Source organism: Mytilus trossulus, chromosome 2 (assembly GCF_036588685.1).
Source record: "Mytilus trossulus isolate FHL-02 chromosome 2, PNRI_Mtr1.1.1.hap1, whole genome shotgun sequence".
Taxonomy (NCBI): domain Eukaryota; kingdom Metazoa; phylum Mollusca; class Bivalvia; order Mytilida; family Mytilidae; genus Mytilus; species Mytilus trossulus.
The window spans coordinates 12,378,333-12,398,853 of NC_086374.1; the positions used below are offsets into that span (position 1 = coordinate 12,378,333).

The 20,521-nt window shown below is 32.6% G+C and overlaps 1 protein-coding gene across 1 annotated transcript; it reads right to left on the reverse strand.

Moving 5' to 3' along the window:
- Positions 1 to 209: 209 nt before the first annotated feature.
- LOC134706515 (uncharacterized) lies at positions 210 to 19,410 on the reverse strand. Its single transcript, XM_063565526.1, has 13 exons — positions 19,022 to 19,410; positions 18,326 to 18,427; positions 16,771 to 16,869; positions 8,568 to 8,666; positions 7,552 to 7,650; positions 6,081 to 6,181; positions 5,483 to 5,822; positions 5,095 to 5,286; positions 3,869 to 4,143; positions 3,106 to 3,367; positions 2,710 to 3,013; positions 1,957 to 2,013; positions 210 to 763 (listed from the first exon to the last, which is right to left on the reverse strand). Exons 1-13 carry the CDS (start codon positions 19,148 to 19,150, stop codon positions 462 to 464), a joined length of 2,361 nt encoding a protein of 786 aa, XP_063421596.1. The 5' UTR covers positions 19,151 to 19,410; the 3' UTR covers positions 210 to 461.
- Positions 19,411 to 20,521: the final 1,111 nt, after the last annotated feature.

Sequence of the window (20,521 nt, forward strand, 5' to 3'; positions counted from 1 at the left end):
CTTATTCGCTTAGAAACGGTTGAATATCGGTGCTTCCTGAACACTATCTGATTGTTGTCGTGATCAAATTATTTTTTTTACAAATTTTAATTTAAGTTTGAATTTCCATCCACGATTCACAGGATCTTGATCAGACTTTTAATAAATTTTAATCGGGAATGGTCCTGTCAAGAACGGTAGTAAAAATCGTGAATGTGTGACCCCAGCTTAAAATAGGACGTTATATTGATTTTCATTCGGGTGAAATGTCAACCAGTTGCGTTTTGGATGGGTATATTAAGAATAAAACTATAATCCGAGTGTTCCCCAATGGTTCTTATATTAAATATATATATTTATAAAATCAGCAGCATTTTTCCAACTCAAATCAATACCAGAATATTAAAAAATTATGAACGAAAAAAGAATATCAAAATAAATAAATGTTCTTGTCTATGTGTTATCCATGTACTACTAAATTATCAATCAAAACAAATTAGTCTTTCTTCTTTGTGAGCTGCTCTGACCTCTGCTGCCTCCAATGCTTTTCCACTTCTTTCTAATGCGTTACCCAGAGCCAAAGCCTGGCTTGCATATGGACGCTTCCCCCTCCATTTCCAGAATACTGCATCACAGAAGTCATCAATTGTAGGGAAATCTCTAGCTAGTGCTGCTACTTCAGCTGGGGTCAATTTTAGAAATGTTGCTACTTCCTGGGCCTCAGTCATGTTAAGTCTTTTCGTTAGTTCCTTTAATGAATTCATCTTAAGAACTTTTATTATACCTACAATCAAATACGTCAAAAAGAAAAGGTAGATTATTTCAGTGAATATGTGTGTCTATATAAACAAAAGGATCAGATTCTGATTAGCATAAAATATTATATCGTGTATACACGTATATAAATTCTAACACTGCATCTGGTGTTTGACAATATTTATCTACTTAAAGCCGCGGTTAGATTTTCAAATTTAAAACGTCTAGATTGGAAGAATATCGTATCACTCAAGTTTCGATTTTTGAACCAGTTTATCTGAGGTCTAAAAACGAAATGTAAATAAAGTCTCTTATTATTTTCAAATGATATGCAAAAAGACGTGATATTTCTATGAGTCGTCGTCAAAGATGGTTATTTTTTTTTTCGTGACGCCAACGCCACAAGCACAAAATCCAAAGAAAGCAAAACAATATTAAAATTGTGACCAATGAAAAATGGAAATCAAACAAGGCTCAATTTGATAATAAAGAAAAAAAAAGTCATTTTGTCGGAAAAATTATAAATCTACTTGGAACAATTATACTATACAGTTTATTCACGGAATAATCAGTTTAAAAAGTTTAATGAAGCATTATGGATGAGAAGAAAATTTAGAAAAACTATTTACATTTTTTCCAAGAAAAGCCGAGTATCAAAAGTTTAGAAGTTTTCGTCATATATTTTTTCTATCGAATATTTTTGAAATCAACAATTTTAATTTTGAACATGTGCATGACAGTCGCTATCCATCTTTATTTTTTTAAATTCTCCACTTTAGAATATGTCTCATATTTGACAACTAATTGTATCTAATTCAATTTTTCGGATTTTGTTTCAAATTTGAAAATAATGAACATTATTATTTAAAATTTTAAGCTTCTGTACAGTCGTAGGCAAACAATCTGTCTGCAAAATGCATGTTTTGTTGTGTAATGTTAAAGTGTAGAACTTCTTCTTTAAAAAAACTTGTATTACCCGTGTTCATAGATCTGCGTCTGACACTGCATATCGTATAAATTGAATATACAAATATCATTTAACTAACTTAATTTAACTTAATAATTGTATTGCCTAGTAGGAATTTCCAAATTTTAAGGATGAGGTGGGTGATAAGGATTTATAGTACTTCACATAGTTGAAAGTAATAATGACAATTACTCTGTCTTCATGTAATTGTTTAATGAAGAAAAAACAACAGAGCTAAATATATTGCTACTCACAGTCATTATCGGTCAAAGGCTGGACTACCTTCACTTCAATGGGTTCAATGGGTGGAACTGTAAAGACAAAAAAATGAAACTGGTAATTAATTCATTAGCGATGTTTAGGCTGAAATAATGTTATTCGGTTTTTGCTTTCTTTGAATTTTTTTCTTCTTCTACTTTTATACATACAATGTATATTTTGTTGTTATCTAATGTACATTATAACTAGAAATGAGTACATATAAAAAAGAAGATGTAGTATGATTGCAAAGGAGACAACTTTCAACAAGAGACCAAAATGACACAGAAATTAACTATAGATCACCGTACGGCATTCAACAATTAGCAAAGCCCATACCATATCGTCAGCTATAAATGGCCTTGAATACAGTTTTGAAATAAGTAACTTTGTCTTTCCTCATGCTATAGTAAAACCGATGCTCAATAAAGAGGATGTCATCCGTTAAGCTGTTCGGAATGTAAAAATAATCAGCATCGGAATGAGGACGCTACATACTAAGTCATGTGTATAAAGATTGTACTGAGCTTAATTTCCGTTGCACATCCTCATATATATATATATATATATATATAGAAATATAGTTGTAACCATTCTGCAGTTAAAGAAGGAAATTTATGTTTATTATCATACTATTGCAAAACTGAATCAATGACTATTTATCGCGCAGTAGTCATACCATGATTGAACACTATCCGATATAATACTCAATCTAAAAACCGAAAAAGTGTCAATACATTTACACTCACCGAGAGCTACCTTTTCTGGAGAAAGGTGCATGGGTAAGGATGTTAGATTCGCGTAAGTCGTGATTGGATCTCTTGTTATTATTGTTTCTTTACTTTTGAAACAATTTTCACTGTCTAAAACTATGATTGGTTCCTGTTCTGTCTCTACTATCAGTTCAATTTCTATTCGTCCAGTCGGAGGATTGCGTTTGTCTAATAACTCAGTGCTGAAAATATGGAAGTTATCTCTGTTTGGATGAAACATAAGCCTTTGTGTATCTGATTGCTCTGTTCCTGCTATTTTTATATTCCCGCCGAACTTAATCTGTAAAAGTATAATAAGGTTATAATAAGCAATCGGTCTCCAAATTTTTCTGAATAATAAAAATCAATATATAAAATAGGTAAACTACTTACTCGAAACCACTGATTGATCTGGACTGTATGACACATTCCTTCAACTTTTTGAGGGCTAAACTGCTGTTTCTCCCAGTCCTTCTTTCTCTTTGCTGCCTTTCTCTGTAAGGCACATTCTATAACTATTGCGTACTCATCACTAGAAAGCGTTTTTGCCAATGCAAAAAATTCCACTTGTCGTTCGTTGTTCAAAGCTTTTTGTATACTTTTACATACACCGGCCATATCCGTCTCAACCTTTTTCTTTGAAACACCTGTAAATCTGCAAAAAAAAAAGAATAGAACTAATACAAACCATCGAATTTGATCTTTATAAACAACGTAGAAATTTAAGAATTTCATAAACGTATGTCTAGGTTGCACTTTGTAAATACAGTGCTTTAAATCATGCTAATACCGAATAACTTACCAATAACCCCATGATACCATCGTGGAATAATATATCCCAAACAGCGGTATCGACCATGTGCTATACAAAATGTAAAATGACACTTTATAAATGTTATGAGTTGTAAGCGATTTCTGGATTCACCTTCACAAGAAACTTTCAAAACCATATATTCAAAGGTTGTGGATTTAAAAGACCCGAAACATTAAAAGAGCTAAAATATAAAAAAAAACCTACACATACCAGCCAAACTCATAGGGTCATTTGTTGGAGATGATTTGAAAATTTAGTTTCTAAATAATTTTCTTGTTTTAAAGGTACTATTCATAGGAGGTAAGGACATTCAGACAAACTATGGTTAACATATAAACATACATGGAGAAATGCGAGATTCTGAAGGAAGCGCGGTTTTTCTCTTTTTTGGCTTCTATGATTTCCCAATCTTTTATTTTCTCTGGATATTCTTTAGACGAAGTTAAAATAACAATGTCATTATCTTCATTTGCTTTCGAGTGCATTGGTAACTTTACGTCGATTGGTTGTTTAGGTTGTTGGTGGTTACTCATGGAGAGATCAATTATATTTGTAACTATAAATGATTCCCTATTCGATACTCCATCGTCAACGCCGACATCTTTAGTCTCTACCACCTGTAAAACATAGTAGACTTAAATGTAAACAATATCTCTTAGATTAATTGCAAATGATCACTCATATATCGCGCCTAACGACAATGCTGTATATATCAAATTGTAAATTAAATGTTTGAATTAAAAAATCAACCATTTGCCGAAAAAAATGTCAAATACCAAAAACACCCATACATTATTGTATCAATATCGTGTATATCTTAAAATAAACTGTATTTTGAAAGACATTGAGTGGTAGTGAGCTGATATAAGAAAGCCTGGAACCTTTTATAGCTGACAAAGCTTTGCTCATTGTTAAAGCCCGTACGGTGACTTATAGATGTTAACTGTTGTGTTATTAAGTATCTTGTGAATAGTTTATATGAAATGACTCGTTAAACCAATTCGTGATGATGACTATAAAACTGATGTAAGCTTTATTTATGTGTGCTATTTTTTGTCTTCAGCTTTTTTGTCATTGCGATGTCAGTTTGTTTTTCACGGTATTGCAAAATGGTTATGCCTTTCGTTATATTTTGCCTCTCATAAAGTAATGTCGATGTCGATGCCACTTTCAACATAATTGTGCTATTTTGTGGTGGTTAGTTTTAAATTGTGGCGGAAGCTGCAGTAACTGGAGAGAACCACCGACTTTCGGTAGGATAACTTATCCCTTATATATTAAATTCCCTTGAACTACACGAGCGTTACGTTTATTTTGTATTCGATATTCTGTTTGGATACTGATGCAATCTAACAAGCCTTTCATTAGGGGTGCATAAGTTATACCGATGGGAAAATTGACTGTCTGTTGAAATATGAATCCAACAAATATGCTGTCGTTCATAAAAGACTTTTAATAGAGCACCCAGAATAAAGCTCATTAAAATGACATGCTGATTCTTAGAAAAATACTCATTAACGGTTATCAGGTGATAAAGCAACTCAACTAAGAATTTAAAAATATCATACATTAAACAGAAGATCTCCCGGAGAATCAAACGTGTCCTTAGGTATATCTATTACAGCATCCGGCTCCAATTGTGGTTGAATGGTCACTGCCCGCTTAGTAATGCCGAATACCTCCGGTTTTTTAATAGTAACAAACATGAATGTAACAACTGCACCATGTTTGATGTTGACAGTAACAATCACATATGTATGCTGCAAGAAAAAAATAACAATCATCAACATAATTTTACCTGTTGTCTTTTTAGATGTAACATATGTCAAACAGAATAAAATTATCTGGATTTAATATCTTTATAGCTGATGTATGAAAATTATTCTAAACCTATGTTGCTTGTGATTATATTTAAGAAAACTAATTTAATTTAAAACAATAGAAGGGTTTACGTACGTTTGTTTCTTCATTCCGAGAGGAGCTGTCGATGTTGACGACATTTCCATTTGGAGAAATGACTTTCAAGGTTTCGTTGGAGTTTGGAATTCCACTCAGTTTTAATTTCAAATTAAATGTAGTACCAGAACTTCCCCATGCTTTACACTCGTATGTATCACTGAACAGTTTTTCCTCTTTACTAACATACTTCTGGACATTTATGTATTCTACATGAATTCTAGAGCAGTAGAAGTAGTAAGGCTTGTGTGTTGACTTCTTTGACATCAGAGTTGCTCCTATTTTCTTCATATCCGTATCACTTCCTGATTCGATGTATTTAACATCGAATGTTATGCCACTGATAAAACAAGAAATAAAGCTCACATAAAATTATACTTTTATTATTGATAACTTAAAAGTAATGAAATATTTGCAATATTCAATGACTGATCGAAATAAAAGAAATTCAAAAAGAAACATTTAAGCTTGTTCAGACGTTTCATGTAAGAGGTTTTGCTTTGCAAATTTTCTCAAAATGTATCCATATTACCCTAAAATGAATTGTTAATTTTGTAGAATAAAAATATAAACATGATTATAAATTAAACATATATACCCATGCTTAAATCCTAGTATACGATTATTGTGCTTCAGGAATATATCAACAATAGACTGATCTTCTTTATCACGTGACTTTATTGCTTCTTCTAACCATTGCTGTCAAAGTAGAAGTGGAAAGATAATACAGATGTGTATTTCCGTTCTCGTATACCTGATTACAGATGTGTATTTCCGTTCTCGTATACCTGATTACAGATGTGTATTTCCGTTCTCGTATACCTGATTACAAATGTAAATAAATCTAATACAGATGTGTATTTCCGTTCTCGTATACCTGATTACAGATGTGTATTTCCGTTCTCGTATACCTGATTACAAATGTAAATAAATCTAATACAGATGTGTATTTCCGTTCTCGTATACCTGATTACAGATGTGTATTTCCGTTCTCGTATACCTGATTACAAATGTAAATAAATCTAATACAGATGTGTATTTCCGTTCTCGTATACCTGATTACAGATGTGTATTTCCGTTCTCGTATACCTGATTACAAATGTAAATAAATCTAATACGTACGTATATAGTTTTTGTTCGATTTTAGATACGTTAGTCTTTTTCACACGGGAAAAGATATACAGCAATTTACTACAAAAGATTCGTTCCCTATTGTAAATCAACTCCTCATGGCTACCAACATTTAAATGATCCTTTTTAAGACTAGGCTGTTCCTTTTAGTCACTTATTACGGTGTGTATATTTCACAACCTGAAGATTTTTTTTTCTTTTCGGAAGTCGCGATTAAGATTTTAATGAAAACATATTTATGCATCCGGAATTTTTTCATAACACATTAATTAAAACCTTTATTGATTTTTTCTATCGCTAAATGGTTTTGAAAGAAAGTTTGCTAGAAAGGTTTCATAAATACATCACAATTCAAATGTTAATGTCATGTTTTTGATTAAGCACATCAACTTAGATACGATCAATGTAAACTCATTGATTATTTGCATAAAAAAGCTAATGACTATGCGGTATGGGTATGCCCTATGGACTTTGCTCATTGTTGAAGGATGTACGGTGACCTATAATTGTTGATTTCTGTGTCATTGGCAATCATACCACATCTTCTTTTCTTCTTTGTTATATATAAATCAAGATGAAGTCCAAAAAATGTTTGAAAAGATGACTTCAACTTATCTAAAAGTAGCAAGTCTGGCACTTTAGAAACTCATTAATATAATGTTATTAAATATGACACTTATATTTTTCCAGTATCAAGTTCAGTGAAGGACGATACAGTCATCTTTTAATAACATTCAAAAGAAACATACAATAGAATTTCGTTTATTCAGGATTACTTCTTTTGTTGGTGAAATAGGGGTATATGGGAGAAAGAAATGAAAATTACTTGTGCATACTTTGGTTTTAAGTTTTTGGTTGCTATATAAATAAAGTTACTATTAATTATTTAATTAAGACTGATAGCTGTTTCAATGGTATATATTACAATTCATTCTTACCCAGTCTTGCATGACAAGATCTGATCCAAAAAGACACAAAGCTTCGATAATCTTTACATGTCTACCAATGACAGCTAGTTCTAAGCAGGTCTGACCTTGCTAAATTATGAATGATACTATTAGTTAGTTTTTTACATTGAAAATTAAAGAACATTGAGTAAAAAGTGTATAATTATCAAAAAAAAAATGCAATTTGATACATCCATTCTTTGAAATCATACAGTTTGGTGAAAATATTGTTACCCCGAAATATTTGTTGCAGGGTAAAAAAATACAATATTAATCACTTACGCATCCCGTTTTTGTGATATTGTCAAACGTTTTTGTATTTTTGTCTTTCATTTTTTCTAATACATTTTGTCTATGTGCCGTTTTATGTTATTTTGATACGTATGTGACATGTCTCTGTACTTATACATCCCGTCGTTGTGTTATTGTACTATTTTAAATTGTTGTATGCTTGTCTTAATGTTTTGGTAACATACTTTGTCTATATGCATTTTATTGCTTCTTTTTTACATATTTGTTTGTTTTGTAGTGATTAAGGTTGAAGCACAATATTGATAGTTGTACCCCTATTTTTTTTCCCCCAATTATATAGAAAAAGGAAGATTTGGTATAGTTAACAATGTGATAACTCTCCATCCAAATCACAATTTATAAAGGTAAACCATTATAGGTCGAGATACGGTCTTCCACATGGAGCATTGGCTCACATCTAACAGCTATTATGTCTGGTTGTTTTTGTTCACACATCATTGACAATATAATAATGTAATTTGATGCTACTGTCATACAAGTGGGAGATAAAGCTAGCTTTCATACCAGGTTTAATCCACCATTTTCTACATAAGAAAAAGCCTATACCAAGTCAGGAATATGACACTTATTATCCATTTGTTTGATGGTTTTTTTTAAGCTCTGAGCTTTCCTTTTTGAAATTTTTCTCAGAGTTCAGTAATTTTGTGATTTTACTTTTTTGCACATTTATTGTTCTTAATGTTGAAAAATCATACCAAGTTTAATACATAAACATTTGCTTCATTTGCTACCAAAGCAACAACGGCTTTCTCATGACCCGAGCGTGCAGCTTTATGAAGCGCTGTTTCACCATTCTGAAATACACAAAAAAATATGTTTATCAAAACATATTGTTGAAGATGAGTAAAAGATATCAGTCTCCATTGTTGCATTGTTTGTGTCATGAGAAATTTAAATTATCCAATGTATCTATGAAGGTTTATACCTTTACCCGTGTTTTAGTGTATATATGGTAGTATCAGGAATGAACAACGTATTTTACAAAATTGTTTTATATTTGGTTGTAAACGCCCTTATATCTGTGTATAGTCTCGTCTTTAAATCAGAATATCAAATCATTATGTTTATGGTACAGGTAGTTTAAAAATATATTTATGAAAATATCTAAATATGTTTTATTCATTGCAAGTTATTTGTGTCTTGATTAAACTTTGAACAACATAGACTGTCTTAAAATAATATCAATATATATAAAGGAAAAGGAAAGATGGCGACGTGTTGTGGTCGTCCTCCGGACAGTGGTCAGAATTCCAATTATAATGACGATTCCATAAGACCAACCTTTACAGAATTAGTGTCCGTAAGACTTAATAGCAATTTAGAAGGTAAAACAAACGGAACATTACAAAAAACTGATGCAATTGATGTATTGAACTCATCTCAATGTGACCAATGGTTCGAGTCCCAAAATGTAAACAATGACATTAGCCTGTCCATTTCGCAAGAGAATATTACATTCAGCCAAGACTCATACATTCCATCGCAGCAAACTATAATGTACTTAGATAAGGTTTTAGATGGCCTTCCCAGAGAAAAATACATTGACATGATTGTGCATACTTTAAAAGGCAACGAATCATTAGTAACTTGGTACCGAAATATTCTGCTATCACGGGCGGGCGAGATAGACGGGTGCCCAAAAGGAAAACTTTGCAATAGAAAAACCACAAATAAATCTAGTAGCATACAAAAATACGCCAAGGATTGTTATATTCTACAAATGTTTACTGAAGGCGACGCCTCTGAGATTGACTCTGTTTTCAGTAGGTCGGTTAATTCAACAAGTGACAATTTGCATAATGATACCATTTGTGAACAAAACCCCGTTAACCAGGTTGATATTAACAGTACATTGCAGTTGCTAATTGAAAGAGTAAATGGGTTAGAAAATATTTTAAAAAGTAAAGACGGGATTGAAAAGAAATTAAAAGCAAAACTTGAAAAACTTGAAAATGTAATCGACGACAACAAACGTCAATTTGAGTTTCTAAAAGCTGAAATTACTCCAAAAATAGTGAAATTTGAATCGGAAATCAAGACCATGAGTTGGTTAGCATCTGACGTGGGCGAGTTCAATTTTATTGCACATAGTAGTAAAATGAAAGAAATCCAATCGGAAATCAAACAAAATCGTACTGCAATTACGTCTTTACAAAAAACATTCAGAAAAAATCAACCCGTAGTGAACCCCAAATTACTAGTAAATAAACAACCGTCAACAATAGGTACGAGTGAACACATGTCTACACCTATGCGTCCCGTTAATACGAATAAATCCACTATGTCAAATGTGTCAATCGATTCATTGATTGCAACCGAAATTGATCGTATGATGTATCCGATCGACCGCCAACAATCCGATCCTATAATACCTGGCTCTTACGACTCTGTAGATTTTCTTGAACATTGCGGTAAACGCCCAACAGAAATCATTGAAACGGAGAAAAATTCTGATTTAATTACGCCATCGTGCGGAGAGGAAATTTCAATAGCAACGAATAATAACATGATAAAATGCGATTCATATAGAGACAAACTTTTAGAAGGCATAAACGAAAATCCTGACTGCGTAGTTACTAAATTGGCAAAACCATTAGAACACGCTTTTCAAATTCCCGTACGTATAAATGGGTGTCATAATGATCCCAAACCAGCAAATGAGAACTTTACCGGTGTAAGCCGAAAACGGACGTCCAGATTTTACATTACAAACATAGATCCTTCCTCGAGTAAGGAGGGCCTATTGAGTTATGCGAAACAACGTGGTGTTAATATTACGCACGTCATTCTATTCAAACCACGCAAAGGAAGAATTTCCGGTAGAATAAACGTTACGATGGAATCCAAAGCAATACTCCAAAACAGTGAGTTTTGGCCTAACAACATAATCTGTCGACCTTGGTTTAATAATCGTGCATGGAACGATCGCATTAACAATGAGAACTCTACGGAGACACATCACTATCAAGATGGCTCTTAGTTACATTCATCGTGTACCTTTTGGATATTTAATAACTATATTAATGCTTTCTCTAGTGACTTGGAATGTACGTGGTATCATGTCATCATCAGTCTGCTTATCTGAACTCTTTAAGTATACGAATTGTGACGTTGCCATATTATCGGAGCATAAGTTATTTAACCACTCTTTGCAATTTCTTAACACACTAGATAACAATTACCATAGTTTAGGTATAGCGGATACAAGTGTTAATATTGAAACCAGTAAATGTGGAAAAGGTGGCGTTGCAATTATGTAGAAGAAAACATTGAAGTTCAACATAAAACCAATAAACTGTCCCGTCTCCGAAAGAATACTAGGAATTGAAATACAGTGTAACGATAACTACTCTATATTTGTTTTCTCGGTATACTTACCCGCAGACAGTAATATTCAGAATTACAAATATGAAATGAACATTGTTGAAGATTATGTCAGCAACTTTTCAAAATTTGGTCCCGTAATTGTAGCCGGTGATTTCAACACTAGTTGCAGAGTAACCGACCTTGATCGAACCAATGTGAATAAATCTATCGTATTTTCAGATTTCATTTTAAGGAATAACATTATCCCTGTTAATGCAAGCACGCTTTGTGATGCTTCATCATTTACGTACATCCCAACTCGAACTTTGCTGGATTATTTTTTGGTTAGCGAGGAATTAGCTAGTGACGTAATTTCCTGTGAAAATATTCCCGAAGGAACATTAAGTCTTACTTCGGATCACCTACCTGTTTTCTTACAATTGAGTATACCGTATGTTTGCAATTCAACAAACGATTGCAATAATGTTTGGCCGTCGTGGCGCAAAGCATCGGAAAGCAGTCTTGGTGCATACAACGAACTTACCAATAAAATAGCAGATGAGCTCTTGGACTTGCCGTTATGTAATTTGTCCGATTTAAATACACTAGCAAACAAACTTACCGATAAATTGAAAGACTGTGCAAACGAAACAATACCGTCGGGAAGGTTTAATCCCAAAACTAAGCCGTATTGGTCAGATGAAGTAAAACAAGCACATACAGCTGAACGTTTGGCTCGTTGGAAATGGATTAACCATGGCAGACCCCGAGGGGCGAACTTTCCTTCTTACGTCCAATACAAATCTGCGAAAAACGAATTCCGGAATCGCCAACGTTATGCCTATAATGCCTACATGGACAATACTTATCGTGAAATCGACGAAGCAGCTGAGTGTGATATAAGACTCTTTTGGCGCTTAATATCACGTCAGAAAAACCGTAAAACCAACCAAATTTCAGAAATACTACATCACAACCGAAAATGTAAATCTCCAGAAGATATTTCAAATGCTTTTGTTGACTTTTATGCAGACGTTTATACACCAACCGAAAACGCCAAATTTGACAGTGATTTTAAGGCTCATGTGACTGAGTTCGTAGATCGCACACTCGAGTCATGTGCATCAAATAATGGCCTCCTCCCAGGAGGTGATATAACCTTATACGAAATCGAAACAGTGGTTAGAAACCTCAAGCTACGAAAGGCACCTGGATATGACAAGCTGCAAAACGAACATGTGAGATACAGCGGCAGTAAACTACATACAGTCATTCTCCGTATTTTTAATGCAGTGATTAGATTTGGCCGTATTCCGTTGTGTTGGAAACATGGCTTATTGATTCCATTGTTTAAAGGTAATGGAAAGTCCAAACAGGCGCCCGAAAACTACCGTCCCATATCGCTATTGCCAATAATGTATAAGCTGTTCGAAACTATATTAAAGAAGCGACTAATAACCTCTTTGCAAAATGATTTGTTCCCAAATTCACAACAACAAGGTTTTCTTAATGGACTTAGCTGTATCACTGCCTCCTTCAACTTCCAAGAAACTATATATTACCTTTTAGAATTAGGATGCAAATTGTACGTTGCGTTTCTGGACAGTTCCCGTGCGTTTGATACGGTGTGGCATAGCGGCCTAATTTATAAATTGTACCAACTTGGGATAAATAGTAAAGCTTTAAAACTTATTTCTGATTGCTATAGTGATATAACAAGTGCCGTTTACGTCAATGAACACGTATCAGTACCCTTCAAAGTCCGACAGGGCGTCAGACAAGGCGGTGTACTATCGACCATCCTTTACTTGGTGTACCTTAATGACCTTTTAAATGCATTATAATTAGTTGGAACCGCAAATATTTCAAATATTCGTACAAGTAATCCATCATTTGCTGACGATGTTGTTTGTATTGGTACTTCGCCACAACGACTCCAAAATATGTTGAATTGTGCGTACGATTATTCACTTAAATGGAGATTTGAGTTCAATCCTCTGAAATCTGTTATCTTAGGCTACAGAACTGAACTAGATCTTGTATTCAATCTAGGTGATAACAGTGTTAGCATTTCAACTGAGACCAAGCATCTTGGAATATTAAGGACGGTTGACTTATCACCGAGCACAGATATTCAGCATTCATGTAGGAAGGGTCGCAATGCTTATTTTGCTATAGCCGGTACTGGATCTTATTTGTTAAATCCGTTAACTGTATGTGGCCTCTACAACAAAATTGTTATACCAGCGGTACTTTACGGATGTGAGTTATGGAACGGGATAAAATCAAAAGACACAAGGTGTCTTGAAACTTTCCAACATTTCATTGTTAAACATATGCAAGGCTTTCCGAAACGAACACGGTCAGATATGTGTGAATCTATGACCAACCTCGAGAGACTACCTATACTAGTAGAAAAACGGAAATTGATGTTCCTGTATAAACTTTGTGAAATGAAGGCCCAATCACTTACCAAACAGATTTTCATTTATAGACTTTATCAGTATTTCGGAGATACCAGTAGGAAACAACATGGATTCATCCCAGATGTGGTTAACATTTTATCAAAATATTCACTTTTGAACTTTTTGAATAGCTATATGTTTACCGGCTGTTTCCCAACCAAATTACAGTGGAAAAACATTGTCAATAGTGCGATTAACCTGGAGGAGAAACATCAAAAGGAAGAGCGAATGCGTAGTGACAACGATTTTACACGATTTCTAAGATTGTCTGAGAACAATGGCTATGATTTTATATGGCGATATGCAAAATATACTGGCCGACTTCGAATTGCTAAACATGTAGCTAAACTTTGGTCTACTCCCCCGACAAGCGGAAACTGCAACTTGTGTGGACACTTTATTCAAGATACACTTTACCATCAAATTAAAATGTGCACAGAACTTCAAACACAAAGACACTTGCTCTATAAAAGATTATCAGAAATTACTAGTGACAATTTCTTATACACACTTCTTTCAAAATCAGACGAGTACGTGTCCTGTTTTCTGCTTGGCAATCACGAAGCTCTATTGGACTTTTTATCACCAGAGCATTGTTTAGACGTCATGAACGAAGGCTTTTCCTTTCTTAAACACTGTAGACTGTAAATACTTTTGATTTCAAAATATTTAGTGACATTAATTCTATTATCTAATTTCAAAACTTTGTAATTGTACATAATTCATATGCATTTTGTCAATCTCCTTTAGGAGGAAATAAAGTATGATGATGATGATGGTTAACCGGACTTTTTTCAATTTAGATAAATTTGATATAAATCTGTATTGAAATCATAAAAATTGTCGTCGTGGTAATTAATTTGACAGATCAATTATCCAGTATATTGATTGCTATAATTGTTAATCCTAAAAAAAATTGATTAGAGTTGGGGGCAGGATCTTAAAGAAACTTAATTAGTATACATGTTTTTTTAACAGTAACTTTAAATCAGTAATGAGATTAAATTTTACTAATTACTTCATTATTTCGTTTTTGATCTGATATAATTGTGTTAACCTACATCTAAATGTGCAACCTCCGTATAGTAGTGCAAGGTCTTGCTTTAAATTAAAATGTATTAAATGCAAACCAATGTGAACGTACTCAATGTATATACGTGGTAGTATGAGTAACACACTTCAAGAAAAAAAAAGCAAACACAGTAAAGCAACAGGTCGTACGATGACCTATAGTTGTTAATTTCTGTGTCCTGTTGGTCTCTTGTGAAGAAATGTCTTATAAGCAATCATACCACATCTTCTCTTTTTATAATTTATCATTTCAAATTGAAACACTACACATTATTTTGGGAGACAACAAGAGAAAAGGAAAGAATAATCGGTTTCAGACATAATTTTGACATATTGAATTCTACGAGATTAAGAATTTTTTTTCAATCTGAAGTTGGTACAAACGCTGTAGTTGATACGGTGTATTTGATTACTAGTATCAAAAGTCAAACTCCGCCAGGAATCCTCATTGACAAGCCTAAAATTCTAAAAGCGTATTTATGCCAAATTGACACTCATACCACATCTTATATCTATGTGTATGGTTCTATTGATAAGGCTTTCAAACACCAACTTAAACTACCGGTTAACCGGTTAATCGGTCGAACGAATATCCGAGTAACCGGTTAGACAAAAGTGTACGATTTGACAACACTTATAACAATCACACTGATTTTATCGTCAGTAATTCAATAAGACACTTGTGTGTTGTATGTAAAGTATGGTTATCCTTCCAGTGGACTTGAGATTACTTTTTTTTTTAAAACGTAATAATATCTTTATTGCATATAATTTGCTGTTACAATGTACTAAGTTTACAGCTTGTAACTTAGTATCATGTTAGTTTACCTGATATTTTAGGGAAGCACTATTTGGTAAGATATAACTTATTCATGATACTAGTAGCTATAGTATAATTGATTTCACAATTATATAAAAAAAAAATATTGTGAATATACATATAGATCTTTGTTAAAAGTTTCTTGCCTTTTTTTTATACATTAACCGGAATTTTTTTCCGTTATCGATTTCATCAAATGATCCGAGTTCCATTGAAAAAAATTGGGCATACCGTTGGTTCGGCAAGCCTGTGCGTTATCGCATTCTCGATTGTGTCTAAATACCAACTTCAGATTACGCCGGATTTTGATAGGTTTCGTGTTACTCAGTTTTTAGTTTTTTCTTTATTGAGTTTTGTATATTGTGTTTTGTGTTTGATTTGTTTTGTTGTTTTGTCATGGCGTACTTAGTTTACTATGACTAATAAGTTTGACACCACCCAACAGTAAGTATATATTTCCTTCAAATGAAAAAATTGATAACCTTTTAGAAAACTGCATTTCTGAAACCTGCATATATGTTTTCGATCAAGAAATGAACAAAATACAAGACTTATTATTACGCCACAGATCCATTCAGTATACCTAGCGTATTAACTTATTTCAATATAGAGAACGACTTTTAACGATTCGCAACAAACACATTAGCAATCAGAATCATTTGAGTAAAAAAGCTCACCAAACAACAGAACGGTTTTATTTGATAAGACTGTGTGGAAGTTTAGTTGAGATAGTCTAATAATCATTACTGATGATATTTGTGTAATTAAAGCAGCGAGTACAAATTTGAAATTTTCAAATAGTAAGAAAAATATAAAAGCTAAGATATGGCAATTATATGATTAACATTGAAAATAAAATTGGAATGCGCCAAAGAGTCATCAACTAGCAGAAAACAGCCCATCGCCACCAATGGGTCTTGATTGCTATTTGGTCTACTGTAAAGAGTAAGATCAGGAATGAGAAAGAATTTATGATATTATAACCAAAAATGTATGTATAGTTGTGTTTGGTTGTTTTAACTCACAACCTCTACATTATTGGCTGCTTTGTTCGTCATACCTGATTATTAAACTCGTCGCAAGTATATGTATTTGATCATTTTTTATTGTTTCAAAATTAGTAGTATGTGTGCACATTCAAAATGTCCTGTTGCCAATGTTTTTCATGTATTAATTACAAACTGAGTCATTGAATTTTAAGGTATAAGAAATTTATTGAATGTAAGAAACACTTACACAGTCCTGTAAGTTAACACTGGTACCTTTGGAAAGAAGTTTTAAAACCAAACCATCATATCCTGCTCCAGCTGCGTAGTGTAATACATTGCATTTTGTCTGAAATAAAGAAGATCGAAGGGAGATATGCATAATTAGTATAACATCTTTACTTTAATGTAAATATTTTTTTTAACATATTTACACTTTAGCACGAAAAAGACAAGTACTTGATAAATACCTGGTCACTTATACAAGGATTTTCGTTTAGATGCATCGACTCAATTGAAACTTTAAACAGGACAGTACTTTAGGTACATGATATTACCGCATCAACAATTTACAAGGAAAAACTGTAAAGCATTATTGAGAGCAATGTTAAGGTAGATCATTTTAAACCACTATTACCTTATATGTATATCATTTGTGTATCATAAGAAATAGATTATTAGAATTTTTTACATATTAAGTGAATAATTTTAAATCTAGAAAAAAACTCTATGAAATAATGTATCGGAAATATATAAACAAATGTATAACAATTAATGAACTTTATGCGGTCGAAACGCTGTCCTGCTTTTACCCTAATAAGAAACACTCATTACAAAATATTTGGAAGCCAAATAAGTATAAAACCGTGATATGTAAAGGACTGTATGACCAAACTGGACCCAAAAAAAATATAACGTTTTCAAACTATTTTCAAATATAATATCTAACGTTGTCAAATTATTATTCTAACATGACGTCCTTCAAACGCTTTGAGTACACACCCGTGGTAAAATTTGAATATATTGCATGGGCTGTTCCGATCGTACTCCCACGTCATATGTTTTTTTATGAATGAGTTTCGCGACGTCATAAAACGATGACGTTAGAATATGAGCATTTTACGGGAAAATACACGCTTTTAAATCCGAAAATCATCACAACATGGAAACGTAAACAAACGGTGCTAAAATGTGTTATAAGCCACATCTTTTGAAAAATTTAAGACATATAAGTCAATTATCATTTAAATTAATCAAAAACTATCTATATATGTTATTTTAAATAGTTTAAGCATGTCACTAATTCAGTTTGCTCCGTTCTTTTACGCCAATTTGATGGTGCGTTCATTTATGGGAATGGAACATATTTGCCTACACCTAGAGCGCTTTGATCCAAAAGAATTGCCGTATTAGACCTATTAGAATCGAAATAATTCATGAGGGCTTGAATATATCTAGATTTTACCACGGGTTGTCCCTTTATGCCGATATGTTACCCCTCGCTATCGCTCAGGGTAAAATATTTGTCATAAAGGGCCAACCCGTTGTAAAATCACGATATATTCAAGCCCCAATGAATTATTTCTTAAACAAATATAATATATGAATACAATTTTAGAACATGACATGTAAAGTGATGTGTTTAAAATAGTTTTTAAGCCCATTGAATGAACGCTGTTATGATCTTTATGCAATAAAGGTATGGTTTACCACCAGGATAGACAACACGGTTTTTCTCTTTTAAAAAAAATCAAAAAAAGGATGTCAAATTCAATACATAAAATAACATTGTGAAAATATATTACTTGATCAATAAAGTGTATATCGGCTCCGCTCTCCATGAGTTTTAAAGCTGCTTGTTTCTTTTTGTTCTTCGTGGCATACATGAGTGCAAAACCCTTATTGTCCTGAAAGTTAAGCAATTTTCAATATCATTATGTCAAAATTAGATAGAAGTAAAGCATTACGTAAAAATTAGATAAAAATACAATTGAAGCATTGCAGTAGTATAAATTAATCTATAGTAAACTCATATTAGATACCAGGATTGAAATTTTGTATTAGCGCCAGACCTGCATTACATCTATAAAAGACTCATCGGTGAATTTAAAAGTTAAAAAGCCCAAATAATAAAACATACTTATATATTGAAGTGACATATACAACATCGTTTACGTGTTGTTCTATTTGCACTTTATTATCATACTGTGAGGTGTATACTACAACGGTAAATTGTCCCTTTCTTATTTCATTAGCATCTTAAAACTTCACAAACCTCTTTTTCACGCTCACTTGAAATACATCCACAGAGAAGTGGATAGCACACAAAGCGTTTAAATAAATAGTGTGTGTTCTCCTTTATCGAATGGAACCAATTAATACGGATCAATTTTGTTATATAAGTTATTGGTTAATCATAATAAAAAAAATACAAATTAATATATTTATCTTGCATTTTATAATTCACTTTTAAGCTATGCAGTTGACCACATACAACTAACCTCTTGAATGTCATCTTGTATAACTGATATTTCTTCTCCTTTTGTAGTTTTAGCCGGGAAAACCTTGGAAGAGAATTTCGATTTAGGTCTGTTTGTTCTGTTCTCAATCGAAGCTATTTCCGCAGCCATAGTTTAGGTCAGATATGTTCGTTTTCTTTGTTTCTTTTGATATCTGTAATCATGCAAAGTTCTTATTAACAGACTTGGAAGATGATTAAAAAGTTCAAGGACACATGTTGTTTTTAAACAAAAAGGGTCAGGGTGGGAAGCACCAGTAATTTAAATTTAAAAAAAACTATGTATGCACGAATATGATATCAAAAACCAGAAGTTATCACAAAAGATAATTTCAAGGGACTATACTATTCAATTTGACGAAGTTTCGATACTAAAATCTTTGATACAATTACACTACACTTCCACTCAATCTTATCAAACAAAACTTGTCCTATTTAATGAATTAGTCAATTTGAAAACAACATATTTGCTGCAACTTAGATAATGCTTTCTTATGTAAATTTGCTAGATATCCTTACTGGAAGTGTAATCAGATGTTTGAAGCTGTAAAATTTGGCTATGAAAAAAAAATTGTAGAAAAAAGAAGATGTGGTATGATTGCCAATGAGACAACTTATAACAAGAAACCGAATTAATAACATGTAAAACAATTCAAAGGAGAAAACTAACGTCTTTTTTCGGCAGTGAAGTTTTGACAGGTTGTAGTTATTCAAATGGGCCCTTTCTGATCACCCTTTTACAGCAGATTTGTTCTAATACTATTATGAATTACAGTTTATGGTCAAACTTAGTAAACAACCGTCGAAATTGCATATGATTATTTCATTCAACAACACTTCTCGTTATCTTGATGATACCTTTCGTTAAATAATCAATAATTTTGTAAAAATACTGCCGAAATTTACCCAAAGTAACTTACTTTAAATACATCATATTAAAACGGTGATAACTGTCCATTCCTAGATTCAGTTATTTCAGTTTAGTTTTACACGGAAACTCTACACTAAAATATGACAAAAAGGATCATTTTTTTGGCTCCCTTTCGTTTATTTTTATAACTGGGAAATTAAATACTTTTACTAAATTCTTCCATAGATATCAATATTTCTTTTTGAATTTTATTACCAGAAAAAAATTATTTCAATCAGGATAGCATATCCTTATTTTTTATGAAAATGTAGTTTACCGGAATTTAAAAAACAATTCCGGTTAACCTGTCGATCCTTTAAATAGATTTAATCTAAAATGTGACCAGTTCAAGCCTGCAGTTAGATCTTTGAATTATACTGTTATTGGTATTACTATCTTTGCTATATTTATAAAGATAGGATTTTACATTTGTTAATTGAGAAGATTCTGTTTGTAAAAGAATATTAAATAAATAAAACAGATAAAAGGAAAAACAAAACACCTTCAAATTTCATATCTGTATTTAAATCTCTCCAAATTGAATACTTATGAGTATACGAATTCACAAAAAAC

What these genes read in the sequence shown, in the direction of transcription:
- LOC134706515 (XM_063565526.1), bottom strand. Translation starts at nt 19,150, where the DNA reads ATGGCTGCGGAAATAGCTTCGATTGAGAACAGAACAAACAGACCTAAA. An exon ending in ATATACACTTTATTGATCAA is followed by an intron (nt 16,870 to 18,325) that starts GTAATATATTTT and finishes TCTTTATTTCAG; the next exon opens with ACAAAATGCAATGTATTACA. An exon ending in GTGTTAACTTACAGGACTGT is followed by an intron (nt 8,667 to 16,770) that starts GTAAGTGTTTCT and finishes TGTGTATTTCAG; the next exon opens with AATGGTGAAACAGCGCTTCA.